Source organism: Talpa europaea (assembly GCF_964194135.1).
Source record: "Talpa europaea genome assembly, chromosome: 7".
Taxonomy (NCBI): Eukaryota; Metazoa; Chordata; class Mammalia; order Eulipotyphla; family Talpidae; genus Talpa; species Talpa europaea.
Window position 1 is genome coordinate 64,589,672 of NC_140074.1, and position 15,774 is coordinate 64,605,445.

At 54.1% G+C, this 15,774-nt stretch overlaps 1 protein-coding gene across 4 annotated transcripts in view; it reads right to left on the bottom strand.

The window, feature by feature from the left end:
* Positions 1-223: 223 nt before the first annotated feature.
* The window catches only part of WHRN (whirlin), a gene marked incomplete at both ends in the record, with an annotated part of 78,339 nt that continues 62,788 nt past the window's right edge, over positions 224-15,774 (bottom strand). For 2 of the 4 annotated variants that reach the window (XM_084238608.1, XM_084238607.1), the window contains 5 exons: positions 224-406; positions 694-816; positions 1,340-1,521; positions 3,426-3,963; positions 5,449-5,520. In XM_084238608.1, coding sequence (XP_084094734.1) covers positions 224-406; positions 694-816; positions 1,340-1,521; positions 3,426-3,963; positions 5,449-5,520 — 1,098 coding nt within the window. Of the gene's footprint in view, positions 407-693; positions 817-1,339; positions 1,522-3,425; positions 3,964-5,448; positions 5,521-13,290; positions 13,324-15,774 lie in introns of all 4 variants that reach the window. The other 2 variants (XM_084238606.1, XM_084238609.1) reach the window with 2 other exon arrangements.

The window sequence follows — 15,774 nt, forward strand, 5'->3', positions numbered from 1 at the left end:
TACTGAGTACAGGGCAGCATACAAGATCCAGGCCTGACCCCTGTTTGCTTTTCCCGACTCTCTTCTACAGGTCTGGTCCATGGGTCGGGAGGGAGTGGGGGTACGTCTTCCTGCTACCCTGGCCATGCAGCCCCAGGCCCTCAAGGAGCTTAACGGTGCTAGGAGGGAGGAGGGACTGTGACCAAGGGCCGGGCAGCAGTGGGAGGCCCTCGGGCCTCGGCCCCTAGAGCATCACATTGAACTCGGTGACCAGGAAGTCGATGTAGTTCCGCTCCTTGGTCTTGAAGGCCTCTGCGATGATGCGTGCGGCCTCGCGATGCTCCTTGCCCCGCAGGGTCAGCCCGTTCACCTCCAGGATCACGTGGCCCACCTTGAGTTGCCCACAGTTGTGGGCCGAGCCACCTCGCTGCAGGGGCGAGACACAGGGCACTTGGGGCATCTGAGGGCGCAGCCAGCTAGGCTCTGACCACCCACTGGTCAGGCCAGGCCTGACACTCCCAAGCAGGCAGCTGCAACCTGAATGGTCATTGCCTTGATCAGGAAAACTGAGGCTAAGCTATAGTAAGAGCGATCTGAGCCCGGGTCCGCCCTTGGATGCATTGTCACCTCTGGGGCTTGAAAACCCCAGGGATGCTGAGAAAGGGGCCATCGAGGGAAGGGAGGGATGATCAGGCAGGGCCCTAGGGGACGTACCTGGATTGTGACGATCCTAGGCAGGGGCTGGCGGGTGTTGGCACCACCCTCGATGGCCATGCCCAGAGTGGCTGCACTCTTCGTCACGCGGACCAGGGTAGATGTGGGTTCCAGGAGTCCAGGCTGTGGATGTGTGGAAGGAGACACTGACTCAGGCCTTCTCAGTGGCAGGTCTGGCCAGGGGGTGGGATTGGACTGGCCATGACATGCCTCTGGATCAGAGGGGCTCAGACCCAAACCCATGTTGGGTGCCTTGAATGGGCCAGGTGCAAAGCTACAGTTGGGATCCTCATCTTGCTCATTCTACAAATCGACCAGAGGCTCAGGAGTTTAAGTGGCTTCTCAAGGTTGCCTGATGGTGGCACCAGGATCTGAATCCAGGCCTGGCTGCCTCAACTACCAGACCACGTTAGAGCAGAACTTAAAGGTTCTCAAGACCAACCTTTAGCACTTGGCTTGCCAGTGTCAGTGGAGAAGGCCTCCAGAATCCTAATGCTGTGGTCTTTCTGGACACGCACGTCTCTTCAGTGATGGGGACTCACTGTGTCTGTGGCCACTCATCAAGCTGAACTATGGTGGGGGGCCTGCTGCTCTCCCTTGGGGGCCTGTCTTCCCCTCAGCTGTTTGCACCCTCCTCTGTGCTCACCGGCTTGGTGGCCCCCTCTGGAGTCCTCTCATTCTGAGGTGGTTCCTTGCTGCTCCTGCTCTTGGTGGATGCCATCTGTCTGCCTCGGCCCGGGGCGCTGGCCTCTGCCTCGCCTGCGTCCACACCACTGTCCTCGCTGAGGGTCTGCCCACTGTCTGAGAGTTGGGAGAGCGTAGAGGCTGCTGGAAGATGGAGACAGGAGAAGAATATGGTTTATACAGCTGGAGTCAGGGGGAGCTTCCTGGAGGAGGTGATAGGTACATAGGCGAGACACCCAGGCAGAGATGCAGAAGGAATGAAGGGCTCCTGGGGCTGGAGAGCTGAGAGACTTCCCATCGCCCTTCCACCTACTGAGACCTGTGCTTGCCAGTGTCAGTGGAGAAGGCCTCCCGAATCCTAATGCAGTGGCCCCAAGGCCACCACTTCCAGGACATCTACACTGACTAGCCCAACATACTGATTAATGGGATAAACCCAGCCCACGGAGGAGGGCTTTTGTTTTTTAATTCACCTAATACTGTCAAATCTTACAGATGGACAAATACATTCAAATTAGGAGATTTCACATAAAAGTTAAATTTCTAATGTCTAGAGAAAAAAAAAAAGGGAGGTCTGCCAGGCCAGGCCTGTATCCCTACATGACCAGGATGGGTCCGAGCTGAGTGGTGGGCAGATGCCCTCTGGTTCATGGCTAAACTCAAGCTGCTTCACTATGTGCTTAAGTAATGGCCTGAGTTTGAGGCCCTGGGTTAAGGGCACACACTCGAGTCTGGCAGATTGCTAGACAAGTCAGGTCTAAATCCTTTCTAAACAGCTGTGCACCCTGGGCAATTTACACAGCCTCTCTGAGCCTCCATGGTCTTGTTCTAACACAGGAACAATGATGCCCAGCCATGAAGACTAACACGCACAATGTCTGGAATGAAGGTGTCCCAAGAACAGAGATAGCTAGGCTGCCTGGGTCCATAATTACTGTCTTGTGCCTCAGTTTCTTCATCTGTGAAAAGGGGGTAATAATAGCACCAGCCTCGTCAGGCTGTTTGGAGGATTAGGTGAGTTACTGACCCAGCCCAAGGAAAGAAGTGTAGGACCCTATTGCTCTGATCAGTGTGTCCAGCCCAGTGCCTGGTCTAGAGGTAGGATCAGGGATTGCGACAGCTCAGTTTCTCTCCAAAAGCTGCCAGCTCTCTGTTCAGCTGCCTGCCCTCACTAAGCCACTGGGCACAGGACCCTGTACTCTGCATCCTAGTCTGCCCCCTGCTGGTCACACAGCAGGCACTGTTAACGTCTCCTGTCCTGGCCTCCCCCTCCCTGGCCACAGCAGGGCCTAGTGTATTACTGTGGCCACAAGATGGCAACAGATTCCAGCAAAATGAACCCAATTCACCAGTTAAGAGGAGCGGGAGACCCAGAAGCTGCTGAGGGCACAGGCAGGCTTTCAGGGAGCCTAAGCTGGATCTCCCCCCCTCCCCTCCTCAGCTGGACAGCCATTGGAAACTTGGGGCTACTGCCTCAGGCTGGCTTCCAGGTATCTCAAAGGTCCATCCTGTCCCTTAATTCTGCAGCTGCTGTGTCAGAAGATCCCAAGGACCCAGAGACTGCAATTTCAACTACCTCCTTTCCTTAGTACCTGAAGGCAGAAATGACAGAAATCATGTTGCCCTCCACAAACTTAATTTTATTGGGAAGACAGTTAGGTGAATGCAGGGTAACTAGGGTTGGGGGGGGGCACTGGAGGAGCGAGCTGGCGGGGCTGCCACTGTGTCCTACCCAGTGACCTGTGTCCTACAATGGGAAAGGAGCCTAGATAGGCACACACCTGTCCAGTCACCTGTCCACAGTCACTGTCCACAGTTGTCCAGCCAGAAAATGGCAGAGCCAGAATTCAAGTCCACCCCTGACTCCAAAGCCCTTCAGTGGGGCTCAGGAACCCGCCCCAGTCACTCTGACTCTGGGCTAGAAGGCCCTTCCTTAGGCAAGCACAGGGTCCCACCTTCACTGTGTCAATGGGTGGATGGACTCAGGGGCCGGGGACCCCAGGGTCTCACAGCTCCCCCTCCAGCCCCCAGCGCCACTGGGTACTCACTGCGTGTCTGGGGCAGTGCCCTCACTTCGTTCACGTCGGGCTCGCTGTCGGGGCGGTGAACCTCCACCATGACAAAGTGCTGGTTTGTGCCAGTCTGGTCTGGGCGGCCAGAGGGGGAGGGTGGTGGAAGGCAGCAGCCTCCAGTCTGCGAGGCCTCAGCAGGGGGGCTTTTCAGGTGCGGGGGTGACTGGACTCTTGGGAAGGGGCCAATGGGGTGCTGGTTGACCAGGGCCAGGTGTGCATCCAGAGGCCTCTTGGAGCCGGAGTTGGCTGGCGAGACAGAGGCGTAGATGGGGGAGGAGGGAGAGTCCTGTGCAGAGGAGGCCCCGCGGGCAGGTGGGGTGCCCACTGGAGGGCTGCAGTTCTGGGGTGCAGAGAAGACGATGCCCGAGTGCAAAGACGCGGAAGAAGGCGGCTGGAGGTCTTCTCTCCCCGGCTTCCTGGTCTGGGCGAGCAGGCGGTCATGGCCGGGGCCCAGAGGTGGTGCAGGTGGCGGCTTGAAGCCAGGCAACCCCTCGGAGGTGGACTTGACATCATCCTGCCAAAAGACCCAACAGGAATAGAAGGAGTCTGAGTCCATTGTGGCTGGAAGAGGGGAGACGGCAGCTAAGCAGGCCAGGCCCCAGCTGGAATTCTGTCCTCGCTCCCTTGGCTCTTAGCTGAGCTGCTCTGAATAATGCAGGGCCTGAGTGGAAAACTTCTCCTAGCATCTCAGCCGCTGATAAGCATCTGGATCTTGGCGGGCCTCTCTGGGGAGGGCACCGTTACCTTTGGGAACCGAAGTTCCTGGCATCAGCCAGACTTGTCACGGGGAGCAAGACTTAATTAGAGGTGGGATGCAGAGGATGGAAAAACAAAAGGGAGGCCTTTTGTCTTTGACTTTCCTTTTGGGGGCATTATTTGGGCTTCTTGAGAAGGGGCGTCTAGAGGGAGTGAGAATCAACAGGACAGAGGCCAGGGTGCTTTGTGACCGTGCACAAGGCACAGCATGTCTCAAGTGTGCCTTTGGGCTCGAGGAAAGCTGTGCCCACCCAGCCCAGCTGATGTGGGAGGGGAGGGTTACAATGCCTTAGCGAATGACTCTGCAGCTGCTCGGGTGAGTAGCAGCAGTGGACGCTATTCCCCTCAGTCTGAGCCCACATGCAACACCAGCATGGCCCCGATGATGCTGTTTCAAATGCTTTATTTACATGAGCTCTGTTTCCCTTGGCCACAGACTTACAGGATAAATAATCCCATTACCACCCCACTTTATTTTTTAAGATTTATTTTTATTTATTTATGCAAAGAAGAACTTGGGTGTATGCCAGAGGTGCAGAATGTGAGAGGATTCACCAGAGACAGAGTGGGGAACAGAACAGGCAGACTGAAACACACTGCTGAGGGGAGCAGCAGGCGAGACAGGAGAGATCTACTGAACCATGTGGGTCAGCTCCCTGGCCGGGGATTGAGCTCTTGCTGCAGTGCCTGGCGATAGAGTGATAGCACTGAGACTTTAACCCCTGAGCCACCAGGAAGGCCCACCACCCCACTTTATAGTTGGGGAAAACCAAGGCACAGAGAGGTTGAGAAACTTGCTCAAAGTCACACAGTTAGTGGGAGAGGTGGGATGTGAACCCAGGCAATGGGGTCTTGAGCCCAGGCCATTCGAATATCACTGGGGTACAAATCACAATGTAGCTGCTCAGGCTGCATTCCTAGCGCCATCCCAAGGCCTCTTAGGGGAGTCTTGCCACGTGCCCCAGATGTCAGCATCAACTGTGAAAACCTCATTCAGATAACATATCAAAAACAAACACCAACCTGGCCAACAGTCAAACAGGTTGACAGCTCCACTTAAGATCTCCAGAACCAGCCATCCTGGCCTCCGCTGGAGACAGCAGTGTTACACCCGTGCACAGGTCTGAGGCCGGGTCTGAGAGCTCACAGGGAGGGTCTCTGGCCCTCCCCAAGGAGCCAGACCTCAGGCTTCAGGTAGACAGCACAGAGCAAAACCCCAGGAAAGGGCCAGAGAGAGTCTTACCAGTGAGACATCTGGGAGGGTGCTGCTATTGCCCTGAACAGCCTCACCAGTCTCCTCCAGGTCCAGAGTATTCTAGAAATGTAGAGGAAAACAATGGGAGGAAATATAAGCTGAGAGGAGAAAAAATGGTTTGCTCTGTAGGGCACCAAAATCTATGGGTCCAGCAACACCTTCACGTGATTTATGTGACTCATGACAAGCCACATTCCAGCAGAATTCACTTAAGGCCATAAAATTCATGTCAATTTTCCTGTTGCCCATTTTGAAATCAGTCTTTCTCTGAGACTGCCTGGGCCTCCCCTGGACTATCTGGTGATACTATGGGGTGTCTCCAGCCTTGTCTGGAAATTCTTTCAACCCCTTCCCCTCCACTGCTCGCTGTCAGAATCCCAGAAAGGTGTGGAATGGCAAGATGCAAATGAGAAGTGGATGGAGAAAGTCTCCTGATTTTAGTGGTTTCCACCCTGAAGAGGGTGGTGAAGGTTTAAATGGGCCTTATTTTGCACAAATGCCCGTTTCTCTCCTCCTTCCCTAACTCACCAGAAGCTTAGTGCTCCCTCAACTGACACTGAGCTGCTACCTCTAGGCCATTTCTGGGAAGCCAAGCAGTACTGCCATCTAAACTGGGCTCTTAAGGGCTCAGTTGCCATTTCTCCCCCCCCCCCCCCCCACTGAGCCCTGGATCATAAGTTTCCCCGACAAATACCAAGTCTCAAAGACAGCAATCAATACAGACACCCTCAAACCTCTGGATTGACCAGGCACTGGGAACACAGAGGGGGTGAAATACCACCCCTGCTTGCACCAACAAGCAGGAGTCTTTGAAGAGAGTGAGGGAACACAGGCATATAAAGCAAGCAGGGAGGGGTTATCAAGGAAGGCTTCCTGGAGGAGGGGGCACTGTATAAAGCTGAGTTTTACAGGTGAGCTGAGTAAGAGGGAATGATGGATGTATCAGAGGGAAGAGCATGCATAAAACGGGAAGGACAGAGGATGTTTGGGAATCTTCCAGCAGCTCCACGTGAGTCAATCGGGGAGCTTCTTGGATTTGAGCCTGGGGGCAGTGGGTTGCTATGGAGACATGGTCAAATTTCTCTTCAGTGACTATCCCCTTTGCTCACTTCCTTTCCAGCCATGCTGAAGCAATGCAGACATGTCAGGGCCTTTGCACTGACAGTCCCCTTTGCCTAGAATATTCTTCCCCTTGGGCATCCATAAGGCATAGCCTCATGTGCCCTCACCTCCTTCATAACCTTATTCAAAAAATACCCCCTACTCAGACAATCTCCACTCCCCACGCTGTTTTATTTCCCCCCTTTGTATGGATCAATATTCAGAAGACAGGATGTGATCCTTGAAACCTAAGTCAGATAATGCCTCTTCCCAGCTCATAACCCTGCAGGGTCTTTCCATCTTACTTGGAGGGAGTTCCAAATCCTACACTCGTGGCACCTACTGACTGGGCCCTTTCTTACTATTCCTCCAACAGAGGGAGGAATATTCTTGCTGCCCCAGGACCTTTGCACTGACAGCTTCCTGCCTCACAGTGCTCCTCTCTCATTCCCTCACTTCATTTAGTTCTGACCTCAGGAAGGCCTTCCTGGAGTATCCCTGTCTAAAAAAGTATGCAAATACGCATACCCTTCCCACAAACCCACCTCTGGCTACTCCAACCCTACTTCATTTTCTGTATGACTTTCATCATAGCCTGCCACGAGATGGGCCTGCTCGCTGTCTTGCTCCCCCTAGGAGAGCCCCATGGACAGGAATTGTGATGGCAGGCCCCTCCTCCAGCCTCAGTGTTCAGGACAGTGGCTGATAGGTGTTTACTAAGCCAATTCATGAGCCCAGTAGTCTCTCTGGCCTGACAGGGTGAAGGCCTGAGCAGGCAGTCGGGCAAGGTGGCAATGGCAAGGCATCCTGAAAAGCAGGAGAGTTGCTCGGACAAGAGTGAGGCAGCAAGTGGGGTGTGAAGGTGCCCCACAACGCCATACCCCTAGGGTAGACACCGCCAGGTCACTCCACACTGATTCCGGCTTGAATGTCCTGGAAGCGTGAAGATTGGGAGGCAAGCAGAGGGCATGGGGTCACGAAGGCCTGTCAAGGGAACTCACTGACCAAGAAGATGCTGGGTGCTCCTGATCTGGAAACCTTCTGTGCCACCCTCTGCCTCCCATTCCCTCCAACCCTATCTCCTGCAACCAGCCCTGCTTCACGAAAGGACGCTGCCAACAGCCCTAGTCATGCCAAGACAGCAGAGGTTCCCAGAGAGAGGCGCTCTCCCCCACTGACCAATGGCATCAGTCGGGTTTCCTCGAGGTCCTGCCCAGCTCTGCCACTTACAGCTGAGGGATGGTGGGCAAATCTGAGTCTCAGTTTCTTCAGCTGCAAAATGAGATAAGAACAGTACTTGCCTCATGGGGCTGATGTACTGACCTAGAACCTGGCACAGTCTTTGAAGGGAGTGGCAGGACCTTGCACATGTCAGCAACCGGATGGCTGCCAACATGCCAGCCAGTGGAGACACCTCAGTGGGGAAGAAACCGCAGCAATCCCGTACACTCCAAAACCCTCATGAGTCCAGAGCTCCCTGGACATGGTCCAGCTGGCCACACAGACCGCTCAGCTCAGGATGGGTAGTAAGCCAGGGCGGCTTAGTGCAAGCACTTCCCAAGACTGGGCAAAGTTCTGGCCACACCCCAGAGGGGCCTGAGGCCTGGTTGGGGAGGGGAGGCCACAGCGTTCACATGGAGCCACTGCCCCCTGCCCAGGCATTCAACCTGCAGGGACCCTGGAGGCTCCGGTGACAGTCCCTGATGAGACCAAGGTTACTGGATTCTGCCCTGGTCTGGCATGCCAGGAGCTCTCAGTGTTCATTTAGTTGCTCTGCAAGCATTAACCAGGCAGCTTTGGCTGATGAGGAAAACTCACAGGGATACAAAGATGAGCAGGTCCATGTGTCCCCAACATCCAGCAGAAGGCCATGCACACAGCAGCTGCCCACAAACTCCTGTTCAGAATCACTGATGGTGCTGGCAGTTGTAAGAGGGCCCACGGGAGGGGGAGAGGAAGGATCCAGAACCTGGCAACACAAGCACGTCTTTGCTATCCACTATAGGGTGGTAGGACTTTATCTTGGAAAGGAGATCAGAGAACTAAAATCTGGGGATCGAGGGGGCTACTGAGTGTCAGGTCCCTGCCAGGCAAATGCCATGATCATTTTGATTCTCCCAAAGACCCCAGTCAAGAAACACTGACTGTGTTCCCTGGCTCATCTTTTACATTTAAGCTCAGAGAGGGAAGTGACTTGCCCCAAGTCACACAGCCATTCTTCATCCAGTCAGGCTTCTTGCCCAGATCAGGGTGACCCCTAAGCCCAAATGGTCCTACCTGGGACCCAGAATTGGATAGGGTCTGGGTACTATAAGAACCAGAGGGTCATGGAATCAAAAGTCTGCTTTTACTGGCATTCCAGAACTGACGGAAGGCTGGGATGGGAGGTGGGGATGGTGAAGGTGGTGCGGGGACAAATATCTAGCTCTGAGAGGGAGGCCTGAAGTGGAGCAAATGGCAGACGGGCCGGAGCCCAGCCCTGCCACACTCCATCTGCTAAATCCAGACGCTCAGGAGCCCCGAGTCCTGAGCCATGTTCCTCGTGCATCTGAAATAGCTGCAGACAGCAGGTTAAGAACCCAGGGGATGTGTCAGCAGAAACCCTCGAGGAGGCTTCAAGAGAAGGACCAAGGTCAGAGCTCACACAGGAGTGACCCCCATGTCCTGGCCATCCCCACCCATATCCCTGGGGGCCTCTTCCCCTTGTACCCTTTGAAGTCAGAGCCCAACTGAGGGTTAGTCCTGGAGGTTCAGTGAGTCCTGTAAGGGGGGACCCTTCACCCGCTCCATAGCTGAGATGACCGGGGCTCAGAGAGGGAAGGCCCCCTGCCCAAGGTCACACCACAAGGGCGGGCAGGAAGCTGCCACCATTGTGCGCCCCTCTCTTTCCTCAAGTCTGGGGAGGTTTAGAAACCCCTCTCCTTTCGGAGGAAAGAACCCATTGATGTCTGAGTTGGCTCAGTTAGGACCTGAATATCTCAGGAGTCTGGGGGGACAAAATAAAATGAAATGCTAAGGTGTGGCTTCTGGTGTGGAATTTTGGAAGGCCTCCTGCAGCCCAGGGGAGCAAGCAAGATGGCCCACCTCAGCAAGATAAGGCCCCTTCTCCCTCCCCTCCCCCAAAGCCCAATTCCCAGGCTGTTCTAGGCCTCCATGCCTTATTCCATAAAGGTGCTATTTTCAGCTCTTTGTTCTTGCTTTTTCATTCCTATGTCAGGACAACAGAATCCCTTCACCACTGCCCTAAATGCACAAGAGGCCGGAAGTTGCCCTTCTGCATGTGGGGAAACTGAGGCATGAGTCAGAGACTTTTGGAGGGTCACCTTGATTTCTTCCTTGGGGCTGCTGAGAGAAAGCAAGAGGACGTAGGGAGGGAGGTTAGAAACCACAGAGTGAGGATAACAAGAGCGAAAGAGAAGGGAAAGGATCTGGGAGAAAGATGGAAGCAGAGAACAAAGAGAGAGAAGGAAGGATGAGAGCAAGGCCAGGAATGGTGGTGAGGTCACCTCAGGGAAGATGAGGTGATGGGGAGTCAGACTGCAACATGAGCCTGGTAGAGTCCTAACCTTCTGAGGAGTTGCCTGGGGTTCAGCCATAGGAGCCTCAGGAGATCATGGGGTCACCTATGACCTATGACAGCCATGCTGGGGAGGCAGGATGGTCTGAGCCCCAACCTCTGTAGGCACCAGTGTGATACCCTTTCCAGGTTCCCGTATACCCCACACCTGCAAGTCCACTCTGGTTTGCAGTGGATCTTCACACAACCCACAGAAGGTGGGGCAGATCAGCGCAGTGTACAGACGCAGAAAGTGAGGCTCCAAACGCTTAAATCACCTGCCGAAGAAGACATGGCTACTAGCTGGGAGATCCAATCCTGGCCCATGGGACCCCAAATCCTGTGCATGCAAACCCTTCCAGCATAGCCTGCTCATACTAGATGAAGAATTCAAGCAATGTTAGGCAGATCTTTCTTTCACTCATCTTTCCAGCTGACATCTTTATTGGGGGAGGGGGGCAGGATATTGTTTGGCAGCCACAAAGCCTACCCAGCGCTGACTCTCTATTATACAAATGGGAAATAAACACAATCAGCTGATGGAGAAGGCTGCAGCTGATTTCCTGTGATCGATTGTGTCTGGCTTGAGGGGAGACGGCTGCAGAATAAGGCAGTTTTAACCTGTGGTGGATAAATGTGCAGCCTGGTCCAGGAATTTAGGCTAAATGGAAAACTGGCTTCATTTAGGGCAACTGTCTGGGGCATCTGGGTCACCAGAGCCTGCCACCTGCAGTCTAAATGCCAGGGCAAGAGACATTTTCCAACCATGTGGGAGGAGAACGTTTAGAAGGTCAGCGCGCTAAGAGATAACCAGGAGGGTTGCTAGGGAGTGTGGTTTCAATTCAGTGTCTGCTCCACATTCCCTGGGTCAGCACTGGGACACAGGAGAAAGATGGCATCCCTGCCTGCACCCCACCAGCTCTCCCTGTTCACTTGGGAAGACACTTTTGAAAGATTAAAGCGACGCAGCAGGCATTTGATGGCCATAGCAAAGGCCCAGGAGCTCTGGAGGGGAGGGACGCTGGCCGTGAGAAAGACATGTCTTAGGCAGTTGCACAGCAGACTGTCAGGGGCTCCATGTTACTCAGCATTACCACAGCAGAGGCTTGCTAACAAGCAGTGGGAGCGTGGGCCAGAGGCTGGCGTTGAGTGTGAATAGATGTTCCCTGGAGCTCTCTCTCTGAAGGAAGCTGTGGGCCTTGCCCAAGTACTCGGGGAAGGGATGTGAACACAGTTGACTCTCCTGCTGTGCCTTCCTGGCAATACTTTCCAGCATTTCCCAGCCCAGAGGATTTTCAGGGTAGAGGAGATGGAGACTGATGGTGGGAGAAGGGCTTTTCCAAGGACACACTGCCTGGAGGAAAAATCTGGAACTCCTGACCCCAAACATGGGGCCAGGTGCCTGACACTCCCACAGGAAGGGCTTCCAAAAGGAGGAGATTTCTGTCCAGCAGCCCCACATGTAGGCAGCTTGGGGTGTCCAGCCTGAGATCTGCTGTGTTATGTGCAGGAAGGGGACAGGCCAGGGCTGACCAGGCAGCAGGAAGAGCTGGTGCCGCAGAGGCCATCATCCCATCTCTTAGCATCTCTCTGCATAGCCTTCCAGGGGATGGACCCGCACATCTCTGTGCATACCCACTCTATCTATTCTCAAAATTTGGGGCATCCTATTAAATTCCACTAAGTTAGACCATGTCAGCCCTATTCCAACCTGCCAGTGGCTCCCAACTCACCCTGAGTCCCCATCAAAGTCCTTAGCACACAGCCTGCCACTGCCTTCCAGCACTCACTCCTCTCTAGCCATGGCCTTTGGGCCTTGGTGCAGACTCTCCAGGCATGCTCTGCCTCAGGGCCTTTGCACTTGCTGTTCCCAGTTTGAATGGCTCGATCATAGACAGAGTCTATGGTATCACCCTGTGGGCACAGCTCTCTTCCTGACTTCTCCCAAGTCTCCACTCAGGTGCCAGTCCTGACCACCCAGATCCTTCCCCACATTCCCCCACTTCTTTATTTTTCGCCTTAGCACTTTTCACTTAACACGTGGCGTATTCCAGTTATTTATCTTATATACTATCTGCCATCCCTTTTGTGTCCTAAAGTCCATCGTGGTAAGGATTTCTTTGTTTGCCACTGTATTCCCAGCACCTAGAACTCTACATAGCACATGAGGAACATAACACAGAAGGAAGGGAAGGAGGGAAGAGGAGACAGATAGACAGAAGGACAGAGCGGTGATGCTAACGAACAGCTGGTGAGCTCCTTCCAGGAGGAACTGCAACCAGCCTGCTGAGGTCACAGCACCAGCGCAGAGGCAAGCAGGCCTGGGTTTGGATCCTGACTCCACCAGTCACGAGCTGAGCGACCCTGAGTAAGTCACTTCTCTGTCTGAGCTTCAGTTTTCTTCTCTGCAAATTGGGGACCATATTTCACTGGGAGGGTGAAAAGACAAGTGGAAAGCATGCCACAGCCCCAGGCAGAAGGCTCCACAAAGGCCAGCCACTGTTACTATGGAGAAAGGCTCAGTTTCTTAGTGTGGGCCAGGCCTGTGCTGGCTCTAGGGAGGCAATGGTGACTCCAGAAACTCCAGACAGTCAATGCCACCAAGAAGTCTGTGGGCAAGGGGCATCATGGTCAGTGTACAGATTATTAGAATATAATGGGGCTGGAACAGTGACTAAGGAAAGCCCAGGGAGCTGGAGGAGCCAGAGACTAAAAGTCATCCCCCTGGAGAGGATCTGGGAAGTCTTCTCAGAAGAGGTGGCATCTAAGCGACGGGCTGAAGTCCACACAGGAAGACAGCCAGGCCTTGCGAAGGAAGAACAACACCCCAGACAGAGTCTATGGTATCTGCAAAGGCCAAGAGGTCTCAACAGCTTCACATCAAAGAACTTATCACCCTCATTTTACAGACCCTAGAGCTGAGCTCAGATAAGTGAAACCACTTTCTGAGATCACAGAGCAAGGGAGTGGCAGAGTTGGGATTTGAACGGAAAACATTCTTACTCCAGAGCCTGAGAAAACCTGGAGAATCGGCCAACAGGAGAGACAGAGAATACCAAGAAGAACCCCATGTCCCCACCAAGGCTGGGTGTGGATGTAAGGGGTGGCAGCCCCCTACCTCCATCCCTGACTAAGTGGAGCCCACATTTCCCACCCGGCAGGAAGGACGGTACCTCCATCAGGTCTATAAGCCACAGCAGCCGCTCCTGGGGAGGAAGGGTGGACAAAAGGCAAAAAGAAAAATGCATCAAATAAATATCAGGACTGGGGTGGGCACGGCAACCCCCCTCCCCCAACACACACGTGCACGCACACCAAGTCCAAATACACAGTGAGTGCCTGTTCTTTTTACTTTGAATGCTTTGGGCAGGAATAAAGCAGGGATGGGGAGACACCACCCACGGCTAGGACCAGCACTCCTGCATGGAAGGAATCCAGGGGTACCCACAGAAATGTACTTGTCCTTCAGAGGAGCCTTCAGGTTACTTGGGGGTAACCCTGGGACTTTCCAGCAGCTGGGGCTGGGGCCATGATTCCCATTTGGTGAATGGAAAAACTGAGGCTCAGAGAAGGGAAGTGACTTGTTCAAGGTCACACCTGCTCATGAGAGGCAGAGCCTGAGGGAGGACCCTGTTCAGAAGACCTGGATTTCAGAGAAGCCCAAGTCCTGGGGGCAGGAAGATGAGTCTGGGGAATGGAGCTCTGTGCTGTGCATGTGGAAGGCACCAGGGTGCAAAGAAGATTGAGGGAGAGTGGCAGTGTCAGTTCAGTGCTTTCCAGAAGTTTCCAAGCCCTGGATAGGAATGCTCAGGGTGGTTTCCCAATCAGGTTAGGGCAGGGCAGAGGACACACCTGTTTAGGCGTGGACAACATTTCTGGGAGGCTGGCCCCAGCGGAGTCCCTTGGGTCCCCTGGGTGCTCTCTCATTCAGTCCTCACAAGCTGGGGAAAGAGGCATCACTGCCCCAATGCAAGTGGGGAAACTGAGGCACCAAGGAGTGATGTGATCTTCTTTTTATACTGCCTCTCCTGTCTGTACAACATTCTCTTAGGATCCCCTCCAGGATTCTCCAGGACTGACCCATTCTCACCTGATGTGCATGTGCTACCTGGCCGGCCAGATTCCCAGAGCTGTTCACATCTCAGAAGCTTGGGGACTCCTCCCATCTGTGCCCTACAACTTCCTACTCAAAGTCATCCCATGACCTTTCTGAGGTCTGCTTTCCTGTGTCACCCATCCACAGAGAGGGGGGTGCCTCCAGCAGTACAGGGTCAAGTGCCAGGGCAGGGACCTAGAAGCAGCCCTCCTTGGGCAGACCCCTGGGCTGGGACCCCTGCCTGGAGCAGGCATCATAGCTACCTTGATGAAAGACCAGTCCTCAGGGCTTCAGGCTGCTGCAGCCAGAGCCAGCAAGCACTTTGGGCCACTTTACCCATGTGGAAACCAAGGCCCAGAGAGGCCAGGACTTAAAGCTAGATCTGTTGTCTCCCAGGTTAGAACACAACCATCCCGCCCCTAGATCTCTCATCTCTGGTCCTAAAGGGACCACCCCAGAATTAGTCTGTAGTACTTGGGGATTCAGAGGTGGCCTGTGGCTTTTTGAAGACTCCCCATAGGCATTTTCAAGACTGATCTCAGTGGAGGGGGAAGAGAGAGGAAGAGTCCCTCAGGCCAGGGCCCTGAAGCCAGCTCAGCACTAAGGTGCCACACTGAAGTGTGTGCACAGAGCCAACAGTGCCGGGGTGGGGGGGACAGCCTTCTTCCTGCCTCAGGTGATGTGCTGTCCCACAGTGTAACATCACCTCCACTCCAGCCACATCTGGAGCCCTAGAAGAATTCACCGCAGCTTCCCAGCTCACCCCAGGAAGGCATAAGGACTCTTGGATAGTGAAGGTGACTCAAGATGGTCATAGTAGAAAGTTGAGCAGTTCCCCAGGAGCTCAGCGCCCCAACATTGAAAAATGAGTCACGCTGGGAGGTGGGGTCTGCTTCCTGGTGCCTGGTGGCTCCAAACTCCTCTCTGCCACTAACCAGCTGTGTCTGCAACCAGGGACATCCTTGCACTCCCCGAGCCTGTGCTCTTCCCTGTCCGGCAGGACAGCGGTCTGTTCCAAGTTTAACTGAGATTCCACCATCACAGCTACCAGTGCAGTATTTGGAAGCAACAGTGCTTAAGAAAAGTGACTCCCCTACTTTTCCACAGGACAGTGGGGATGAGTGATTCCAACACAGGAAAGGTTCCCCTGACTCTCAAGCTCCGGGCTCTTCCCACTGCAACGATGGTAATAACTGTGCTCTCCCGTGATGGATAACAGGGCAATCCCCTGCCCTTTCCCTGTAGAACTCTTTTGGAACTAATTTGCCTCCAGGCATTCTGGGGGTCTAATGACACCCTGAGAAGGACAGCTGGGGTTGGGAGAGAAGATCTATCTTTTCTGGGGAGCTGGGAGGTCTGAATCACCACGACTACCATAAATGCAGTCAAGGCTTCTCATGGATCCTCCTCTGATTGTCACTATTTTTCCTGTTTGTCTCATTCCCTGTGTTTCTCACTTTTCTCTCCCAGCCCAGCACCCCAGACTGCGAGCCTAGGAGGCAGTGTCCCATCTGTCACCCCTTGTCTCCCAAAGCCCCTGCCTGGCATGCAGTAGGCACTT